The sequence below is a fragment of the Sipha flava genome, unplaced genomic scaffold, assembly GCF_003268045.1.
Source record: "Sipha flava isolate LNK unplaced genomic scaffold, YSA_version1 89_pilon_pilon, whole genome shotgun sequence".
NCBI classification, from domain to species: Eukaryota; Metazoa; Arthropoda; class Insecta; order Hemiptera; family Aphididae; genus Sipha; species Sipha flava.
This window is the reverse complement of record NW_020273631.1, coordinates 448,339-459,353: the sequence shown is the minus strand read 5'-3', so window position 1 is coordinate 459,353 and position 11,015 is coordinate 448,339. Positions and strand designations below refer to the sequence as shown.

General features: G+C 26.2%; 1 protein-coding gene across 3 annotated transcripts; it reads left to right on the top strand.

Moving 5' to 3' along the window:
- Window positions 1-9,973, top strand: LOC112693689 (cytoplasmic dynein 1 intermediate chain-like). Of its 3 annotated transcripts, XM_025568878.1 has the most exons (14): window positions 1-110; window positions 495-591; window positions 650-758; window positions 1,671-1,798; window positions 2,450-2,470; window positions 5,937-5,984; window positions 7,356-7,511; window positions 7,580-7,736; window positions 7,805-8,056; window positions 8,132-8,249; window positions 8,352-8,583; window positions 8,642-8,802; window positions 8,864-9,130; window positions 9,772-9,972. In XM_025568878.1, the coding sequence occupies exons 2-14, from the start codon at window positions 519-521 to the stop codon at window positions 9,919-9,921; spliced, it is 1,872 nt and encodes a 623-aa protein (XP_025424663.1). In that variant the 5' UTR covers window positions 1-110; window positions 495-518; the 3' UTR covers window positions 9,922-9,972. The 3 variants fall into 3 exon arrangements, with proteins under 3 accessions (XP_025424663.1, XP_025424665.1, XP_025424664.1); XM_025568880.1 differs by lacking the exon at window positions 5,937-5,984 and having other exon boundaries at window positions 9,772-9,973; XM_025568879.1 differs by lacking the exon at window positions 5,937-5,984 and having other exon boundaries at window positions 7,326-7,511; window positions 9,772-9,973.
- The last annotated feature ends 1,042 nt before the right edge of the window (window positions 9,974-11,015 follow it).

The window sequence follows — 11,015 nt, the reverse complement described above, 5'->3', positions numbered from 1 at the left end:
TAGGTGCAATATGGCAGACCGAAAGGCGGAATTAGAAAAAAAGAAAGCAAAATTACAAGCTATTAGAGAACAGAAAGAACGTCTTCGTAAAGAAAAAGAAAAAAAAAGATGTAAGTGAGATGCATATTTAGAAATGTACAATAGAGTACAATAGAAATACAGTAGACATTTTATTGTAATATTTTTTTAAAGCTATACTCTTTATACTTATATTATAAAAAATATGTATTTTTTATAAGAATTTTATTTTAATAAACATAAATATTATTTAGAAGTGATTTATACCAGATTAAAATATTTTCAAAATCAAATCAAAACTTTAATATTTTTATGTATATAATACCAATTGTCTATTATAATTATCTATTAAAGTTTTATTTACTTAATAATTAATTGAACATTGGTAAATTGTTAATTAAAGATAAATATTTCTTTATGAATTGTTCCAAAAGAACTGAATATAGTGTAATATTATTAATTATTTAATAAAATAGGCAGATGAAGCAGTTTCTCGTGGTATGAGTATTGAGAAAGATCAAGGTAAAGAAATTGATGAAATGTTATCATCTCTTGGAGTTGCACCAGTTTCCGGTATTTTTTATTTACATTTTATCAATTTCTTCAAAATTATTTATTTTAATTATTTTAGATGTATTGTCAAGTTTAACCATTTCACCAAACAAAAGTGAATTATACAGTTCTATGTCAACTCCTGATTCTAGTATCAAAAGATCATTACCTCAAACTCCCTCTACTTGGTAATACCTAATTAAAAAATATTAATCATACATTTATAATCTTATTTATTTTTATTCGTTTAATGTTGCATTATTTTGATGGTTGATAATTAAAATAATAATTTTTCGATTTTAATTTAAAAATTAAATACTTATGAAACTAAATGTCAGCAATTCAAGTTAAGTCTACACAACAAGTCCACTATGTCAGCAACTATTTATTACTAAAGCTGTTTTTTCTATTATTTATAAATTAAAAAATAAATTAAATTTTATAATGAACTTTTAAAAAAAGAAAATTTTTTTTAAAAAATTTCTTTAAAAAAAATCTTAATTATAACTATTATAACTTTTAATGATCAATCTCAATTTAAGATGAAGGCAAATCAATTTGTAGATTCACAACAAACATTTTAATTGCTAAAATTTTGAAATAACAAATCTAACTAACTTAAATGTTTCTAGTTATCACCCCCTGTTATTTAAAACAAGAAATCTCCTAAATTAACATTTATAAATTCTTGAACGATAAATTAGTGTATAAAATATATGATTTAAAATTTTAATTAAATAAAAATATTAAAAAAAAGTTGGAGTAGGTATCATTAATAAGGCGCTGTTTTTGTAATATTAAGCACGTTAAAATAAAATGGCCTCACTTTTGTTCTGAAATTGAAACAGATTGTGTACAATAAATAAAATCAAAAAACCTACAGTTATATAAGATCAAGTTAAATTTAAAATAATTAATAATATTAAAACTTCTTATTAGTGTTAGCATTTTAGATAAAAGATAAAAATAACTAACTGTATTTTAATAAATTCTATAAAATATATTTTATATTAATATTTTTTCTTTATTATTTTGAGAAAAAAATTATTTAATATTATTTTAAAATTATCTTATTGTATTTATATTTTTAAATATTTCAGTCCAAAACCAGTAAAGAAAGTTAGTGAGTTATCAATTGTTTCTTTATCTTCTACTAATATTCCACCTAAAGAAGTTGAATGCTATACTAAAGCTGTTCAAACTACACATTCATCTAATGAAAGAGACGGTATAGTTCACTTAAACTATTTTAATTTTAAATCAAATAAAAGTATAGATTTTAAAATTAATTATAAGCTAGAAATCAAGAAAAATGTGCTTGTTATTTTTTATTTAATTTTCTTAACATTATTCATTGATTTATTCTTAATATTACTATTGTCACTTATTATATTTCTTATTGTTACGCTACACTGGTTTCTGATGTATAAATTAAAGGATCCTACACTTCCTCCCTTCTTAAAGGTTATTTAGAAGATTGGTGGAGGCATAGAAAAGATTAAATTCACAATTTTCCAATAGTAGTCATCTAATTGTCTCATAGTCATCTAAGCACAATTTTAAAATCACTTTGTGGTTAATCCAGGTGGTATACCCTTATAAAAGTGTTATTAATACATTTATTTAACCATTGATGTTATGAAATATGAAAATAACACTATATATAAATACAATATTAATAAAACTAAAAGTAGTTTTATTATAATAAAAATGGTAAAAGTCATCACGAGGTATTGAACATTTTAGTGTATATCACTTGGAGATTATTTTTAATTAATTTTGTATTTTAATAGTTTTCTTGTATATTAATTTTTTTATTCATTTTTTTTTTAATTTGATGTGGGCAATATTGAAAATCATGGATCATTCTCATCAACAGCTCAAGCCTTTGGATATTACGGTAAGGTATTATTTAATATGATCATAGGAAATAATTTCTATAGATATGAATTTGTTAATTATGTTAATTCATAGAGCACATAAATATATAATCTATAATAATAGGTATTATGCATGGTATATGTGTTAAAATATTGTTATTTAATTTTTGTAGATCATAGATGTAATAAAATTGACTATGTTAATAGTTTAGTTAGCAAAAATGATTTGATAATATTTGATAATATCTCAATCAAATACAAGGGTAGTTTAATATTAAGTAATACTAATATTTTAAGTGTACAGTTATGAATATAAATGGGATATTATATAATAATTAATAATATATAAATATTTCAATAATATTAAATTACATCAAATTATTATATTAATAGTAATGAGAAAATAAAACTTTTTTCATTTATATTTATAATTAATTAACGCAACCATCCAATGTAAGTGGTCCATAAAATTTGCTAATATTTTCATTTAGTTAAATTGGTTATTCATAAATTTTAATTTTACATTAAATTGAATACTTAAATATTAACTTAAGTAATGATACTAAAGTCACTATACTTAGTGCTTACAATAATCAATTTATTACTACATTTTTATAACTATTACATTTATGCACTATTTTCTATTAGTTTTATACTTGCACTGTTTTTTGCTTCTTAAACACTTAAAATTGTATTTTGAAATATATTATTTTTGTATTTTATATATATATATATATATATACATAAATTAAATTTATTACATTATAGCAAAAAGAGTTAATTTATATTATAAAGCAGGGGTGTCCAACTTGCATGGCCTCAAGGACCAAAACATAAACCTCTGATCTGGTTGCGGGCCATATACTAATTTTATTAAAGTAACAACAAAATAATGAGAGGTATAAAAATAATTAAAACAAAAAAGTAGTATTATTTCTTTTATTGCTCAACATCTTAATTTTTTATAAATACAGAAAATGTAGACTCTACATTGTAGAGGTAGTTTTTTCAAGAACTAAGACAAACATTGTAATAATAATAAAAATATATCTAATGTGAAGACTGTGGTCGATCGGCTTCATCCACCAATGAAGAAATGTCCACTGCCAGTTCAGTTGTAGACAGTCTCATGAGATGACGTAAGGTAGAATCGGTAAGGTTGATTCTGTTGGGGTTTTTAATGTATTTCATGTAGGAAAAGGCACTTTTACATATATATGTGTTTTCGAACATTGATGTCATTTTCAGTCCAAAATCTCGCAGGTTTGGGAATTTCTCCTTAGACAGCAATTTAAAAAATTTGGGTCCCTTTTCTTGTCGGGTGATTAGAAACATGGCAGTTTGAAGGTCACATAACTCAAGTTGTAAGTCAGGTAGTTGATCTTCAATGGATGCTCCAAGAGGATTATTATAAAGCAGTACACTGCTTTTGAGACTTTCAATATCTTTAAATCGTGTATTGAATTCATTAATAACTTGTTGAATTTGTGAACTGCAGCATGAAAAGTCAATATTTTTCTCACTGTTGAGTTCTTCTGCTAGTTTCAGGCAGCTAGGGAAGTGTGTTAGGTTGTTCTTTTCCAAAGCATGTTTAAACACGTTTAGCTTATTCCAGAAGCCGTTTATTATTACGACCAAATCTGAAACCGTTTGGTTTCTTCCTTGAACACTCAAGTTTAAGCTGTTAAGGTGATTACTCAGATCTGTTATAAAAGCTAACTGTCTTAAGAATTCTGGATCCTGAAACTTATCTTCCAGTTCAGTTGTATCGGATGAAACGTGAAATGCAGGGATTTCCTTTCTTATGGAAAAAAATCATTCCATGCACTTTCCTGCACTCAGCCACCTTACATAATTGTACATTAGCAAGTCTCCATACTCAGCCTCTGTTTCCACTAAAAACTGCCTAAGTTGCCTGTGTAAAAGAGATCGATTTCCACCTCTAATCATATTTATAATTTTAATCACGGTCTGAAAAACTTGATCCGGCTTGACTGATTTTCCACATAAAGCTCCCTGATGTATAATACAATGTATTGTCGGACAAGTAACACCATTCTCTCGAAGCGGACCCACTAATCCAGTTTTTTTACCAGTCATTGATGGGGCCCCGTCTGTTGCTATGGCTGAACATTTATTAAAGCCTCCAATTCTGTCAACTGTTTTCTTCAAAGCCTCATAGACGTCTTTTCCTTTTGTTGTTCCATAAAGAGGACAAATATCAACAGCTGACTTACATCTGATTGATCAGTGCTTTCATCCAGACAGTGAGAAATACGAACTTTTTTTAACCAGGCTAAGCAGTTAGAGTAAGAGTTTTCTATTTGCTCACCCATAGCAACAACCCTTCTTTGTATGGTTTGATGTGAAAATTGCACGGATTCAAATTTCTCTGCCATTTTGGAATCTTCAAAAGCTTTGGCCATTTCAACGGCACATTTTTTAATTAAATTGGCATCAGTGAAAGGTTTTTTTGCCTTTGCCAGCTCAAGCGACACAGCATAAGATGCATGCAAAGAATGCGATTGAGAGCGCAATATTTTACCAAACATACCAGTTTGCTGTTTAAGCTTTTTCTTCAAATCTGCAACTAGCGCACGCCGACTTTCATTTGTATATGTAGCATACTTCTTTTCATGCATTGTTGTGTAGTGTCTTCTCACATTATATTCTTTAGGCACAGAAACAACATTCATGCACACTAAACACTGCAACTTTCCATTATTGTTAGTAATCAAGTAATCACTCTCCCAACTTTCTTTATAACTCCTGTTCTCACTGTCAATTTTACGTTTTACGCTCATAATTGTATTGAAGTTTAAGGAATCAAGACAAAAAATTAAATAATTAACTAAGATATGTAACAGACAACTCGTTGAAGCACACTGGCGCGTGGCGATTAACGGCGCGACGGACAATTGACAGTTTATTATGACTGATTTTCACATTTTTATTTAATTTGATATTTACTTCTAGATCTATTTTTTGTTAAATTCTGAGAAGAGTAAACATTTTTTATTGTTTTTAATAATATGATAAGTATAATTGTATAGTATGTTGATAGATAGTTTAGAATTTTGCTTAATGCATAGTTAAAATTATTAAAATTTTAAATCAATTTATTATAATATTAGGTATATATAATATATTATTATTATAATAATTAATTTATATGCAATAGTCTAAGGCATATGGTTAATTTTAAAAGGTTAAGCAGGAAAAGACTAAATTAGTATTTATTATAGTGAAATTATTAAAAAAAACAAATGACTAAAAATTGTGCTATAATTTAAATTGTATGAACAAATGTGTTTATTTTAAAATCTATTTCCTTGCTTTTACCTTTTATAAATTAAAAATACATATATACATATGTTTATTTTAAGTTACATTCATAAAAAGAAAATGCAAAATTTATGCCTCTTATAATTAACTACTTCACGGTGGTGTTTATGTTGTTTTGCTTGTTTTTGTTTTTTTTTCAAGACGAATACAACTTAAATCCTGCCTTGGAATGGGAAGACGAATTTACAGGTAGGTACATCAGCAAATGTTTTTAAGCTTTTTTACATTTTGAATTCATAGGTAAAAAAAACTAAAATCACAATAATTGTGAAAAAAAAATGTTTGAATATAAATTATTTATATTTGAAAGTTTTATTTTTTTTCCATGTGAATTAATTTGAAAATATTTTATTGATGGAGGTTGCGTTAATTTTATGTTATGCTTTGTAAAATATTCAATGGATGAAAATTGCTCTGGATGTTTGTATGTGGTGTAATAAGATTCAGAAATTCAATTTGTTGCTACATAAATAAACTAGTGGAAATATTATTATTAATATATTAATACAGTTTATCAATTGATTTAATTTTTTTTTTTTTTTTATTAAAATTTATAAGTATTTATTTTAATTTTTATTATAAATAATAATTTTCAATTTTTGTTATTCTGTTATCATAAATTTATTTTCTGGATCTAATTCAATTTAAGTTATCAATGATCACAATGGTTTTATAATATATATATATAAAACTAGCCTCTTGACTCATACAAACACATACTTAACCTTTTTTTTTTTTAAATATTTTATATTGATTATTGGTAGAATTACATTTTTAACACAATTAACATATTATTACGGACATACATAAATGTAGGTCCTTACGACTTTCTCTTCATAGGGGAGCACATAATAAGTATAGGACTTGCGTAAACAATATATAAAGGAATTACTAGCACGATTATAGGACCAGAAGATAACACACATATGCAAATGTGAGTTACACGGCGACACTTCAAAGTAATATTGAGACGGGAAATCTATTTAATAATAGAATTCAATTATGAAAGTGCACCACGGAATATGGAATATGTGCGAGATGCAATATTAGCGAGGTCAACCATTAAAGTTTTAAATTTGGAAATGTACGCATTTACCTCAGGGTGTTAACAATAATTGAAAATAACTTTTATATTATAAAACTAATGCCGCATAACTGATTCCCACAAGATCTGAGTATATGAAGCGGTCGCTAACAGACCAATAAACGGATGTATTTTAGTCCGGTAAATTTAAGCACCTTCACGCCGCTTAACTTAATATTTTAATTTCTACTTGGAATTATTTTATGAAATTATACTATTGAATTAAGAATTTATTAATAAAGTATATATTTAAAAGTCTTTAGTTCTTTAATTTATCACTATCGATAATTTAATTGAGAAGCTGTACGATTGTTTTTATTCCTCTTCTATTGCACTAGTCTGTACACTCAGACTGGTACGCAACAATATAAAATATTTTGAACATGTATTAAATATGTATACTCTAAGCATCTATTGCTAGCCATTCCTAAGTAATTAACAGACAGTTCTTACGTTTGATGATGTTTCTGGTCAAGCGGAAGATGAAGATATCAGCCTCACAAATTTGTTCACATTTCAAAACAAGCTACCTCCAGGTATCCTATCTCAAGGACTCCCACAGGTTAAAGAAGTTGCACCTGCTATTATTTCCTTGGAAAGAGAACTAATTTTTAAAGAAGAAACAAAAAAGAGTAAAAAATTAATGTACATGTCTGTAATACTGTAAAACTCATTATATTTTTGTATTTTTATTATTTAGTTAGAGAATTAAGTGATGCAGAAAAAATGACGATAATTCATTCTGAAGATTTTCAACAATTTATAGACCGTGCTGGACGTGTGATAGAACGAGCTTTATCTGAAAATGTAGATATCTATACAGATTATACTGGTGCTTTAGATGACAAAGATCTAAAGTTAGTATCAATTAAAATTTAAAAAGATAATGCAAGAGCTTGTGTTGTAATGTCTTAAACATTTTCAGTGAAGATAAAAGTAGTACTCGTTTATCATTGACACGCGTATTTTTTGATGAACATTGGTCAAAAAATCGCCTAGTTACATCCTTAGATTGGTCTCAACAATTTCCAGAACTTACTGTTGCATCTTATAATGTTTCTGATGCACCCCATGAACCAGATGGTGTAGTTCTTGTATGGAATACTAAATTCAAAAAGGATTCTCCTGAATATGTGTTTCATTGTCAATCAAAAGTACTCTCGACCACATTTGCTAGGTGAAACAATGTTTAACTAAATTATAATAGTTTTATTTACAAAAGAATATATTCATATATGTATGTGAAATATAGATTTCATCCAAATTTAATTTTGGGAAGTACTTATTCTGGTCAAATAGTTTTATGGGATAATCGAGTACAAAAGAAAACTCCTATTCAAAGAACCCCTTTATCAAATACTGTACATACTGTAAGTTAATATAAATAATAGGATATATTTTTATACTTTAACAAAAATAATTTTGAAGTTAAATTATACTCATACCATATAATATATATTTATATATTTTAGCACCCAGTGTACTGCATTCAAGTTGTGGGTACACAAAATGCACATAATGTCATAAGTATTTCAACTGATGGACGATTATGTTGCTGGAGTTTAGATATGTTAACCCAACCAATTGAACGTCTTGATTTAACTGATAAACAATCTAAACCTGTTTCAGTTTCTTCATTTGCTTTTTTGCTTGATGATGTTAACAAATTTGTGTTTGGTAGCCAAGAAGGATCTGCATATTCTGGTTGGTTGAAAATACATATTCTATATGAGTCACATCTTATAATTTAATGTATATTTAGCATGCAGGCATACAAAAAAAGCTGGAGTTGTTGAGAGTTATGAAAGTCACATTGGTCCAATTACAGCCATTGATACCCATTGTGTTGAAGGGAGCACTGATTTCAGTCATCTTTTTTTAACTAGCTCATTTGATTGGACTATTAAACTATGGAATATAAAGGTTTGATATTATTTTCTTTGAATTTAATTTATATGTTATACAATTTGAGATATTATTGAAGGAATCAAAGCCAATCCACTCATTTGAAAACAACAATGATTATGTAAGCAATGTTGCTTGGTCTCCTGTACATCCATCTGTATTTGCTGCTGTTGATATTACTGGCCATTTAGACTTATGGAATCTTAATAATAATACAGAATCACCTACTGCTAGTACAGTACTTGATAATTCATCATTGTTAAAAGGTCTTATGTGGTCACAGAATGGAACTCATTTAAGTGTTGGTGATGAGTATGGAAAAATATCTGTGTTTGAAGTTGGAGAGGTAAGTAATTGTTTTATTTTGTTTAAATTTTCCCCAACTAAAAGTTATTTATGATTTACTTAATATGTTAGCAAAATATATTTTTTTATTTTTTTACCTACTATTGTCTATTTTCTACTATAAAGTATTGTAATAAGATAATGCAGCTAAAGCAAAGGAACAATGGGTGACAAGACATGGGAATTTAATGACTAATTTAACCCAATTAACATTCAAATCTTTACCACCCTATGTTTTGAATGAATCATGAAAATTCATGGTAGTAATTTTTTTTAATTTTTTCTTTTTTGTATTCTCAATATAAGTTAAATATGTTTTAAAAATTAAAATAACGCCAGTTTTTTAATTTAATCTTCTCAAATTTTAAATAAATTTATATTTTATTTTAATAAAAATCATTAAATTTCTTAATAAATGAGATTAAATTATCAAATTTTTATTAAAATGTTTTCTTATAAAACTAAAAAGTTACTTTTCTATTGCAATTTTCTTATTTTATACCTTCAAACCCAACCACTGACTTATTACCTTTTAATTGTGTATGTTATATAAAATTATAATGTATTCATTATTCAATTCTATTTATATATCCTTGAATACAATTTCTATATTAAAATTTTAATTTTATATTTTAAATTTAGCAAATGACACAACCAAGACATGATGATTGGTCAAAGCTTTCAAACACATTACAAGAATTCAAAAGTAATCAGGCAGATGAGATGGACAAACCGAATAACTTCAGTTCAGGATCAGTGTTCTCTAGATCTTCTAGTATTTTGATGAAATAAATAAGTTCTTAAATAGTATTTAAGATATATCTTGTAAAGTTTATATATATATATATATATTTAGAAATTGCCTTTATATTTTTATAATAAAATAAATTATTATTTTATTTATTTGCATTATATAAAAAAATCTTGTAAAATATTATTTATAAATTAACTTAAATTTATATATTTATCTTGTTTTCAATATAATTCATTTTTGTGATAGCTGAAATAAAATATGAATGATATAAAATATTTTTAATCATATTGTTGCAAATAATTAATAATTTGAAATAAATTTTTATTTGGTTGTAAAATATTATAAAAAAAATACATTATTTTATTAACAATAATAAATAATATTAAAAAAAGCAGGAAATCAAAGTTTTAATGTTGGAGCAGTTCTTTTGGTCGAAATCCTGTACAAAGATAAAAATGGCATATACAGGGAGGGGTTTAGGGTTAAGGTTTTTTTTTTAAATTAGGTAGTTTTTTTTTAAATAGGTAAATATTTGTATATTTTAACTTTTATAATCAGTGTTGTAAAATTATAAGGTACTGGTATAATTGACCCGCGCCAGGAAGGCAATTCCCCCGCCATTTACCAACCTATCTCTCGTATTTTTGATGTTATAAAATGTATAATATACTGATATACTGCAGAGTGCAGATAAAAAAGGTACGAATCATATACGGTAGTTATTTGTGTAAAATAGATAAAAATTAATTATAGATTAAAATAGATATTTTAAGAATTATATTTGGTAAAATCCGTGTACTGAAATGAATTATATAAGATAGGTATAACAGCGCGTGCTATATATAATATTATGATGTACCTACCTCCGTCATCTGAACAAAAATAAAATTAATTTCCGACAAATTTATAGTGACGTGCATGATGTTTCATCGGCAATAATTTTTTTGCAAAACCAAAATATTATCCATAAGACTAGGACTTGTGACAGTGAACACGAGATGGTTTAGGATACAGAAAGGGGTTGGATATATTTTAGGCTTTAATTCATATACCTTATAGATCTACTTACCTGGAATCTAAATACTTTAAAAACAGATGAATTAAAAACTTAAAATTTTACCATTTTTCAATT

What these genes read in the sequence shown, in the direction of transcription:
- LOC112693689 (XM_025568878.1), top strand. Translation starts at nt 519, where the DNA reads ATGAGTATTGAGAAAGATCAAGGTAAAGAAATTGATGAAATGTTATCA. An exon ending in ATGGGAAGACGAATTTACAG is followed by an intron (nt 5,985 to 7,355) that starts GTAGGTACATCA and finishes TTTCTGGTCAAG; the next exon opens with CGGAAGATGAAGATATCAGC. An exon ending in TAAAGAAGAAACAAAAAAGA is followed by an intron (nt 7,512 to 7,579) that starts GTAAAAAATTAA and finishes TTTATTATTTAG; the next exon opens with TTAGAGAATTAAGTGATGCA.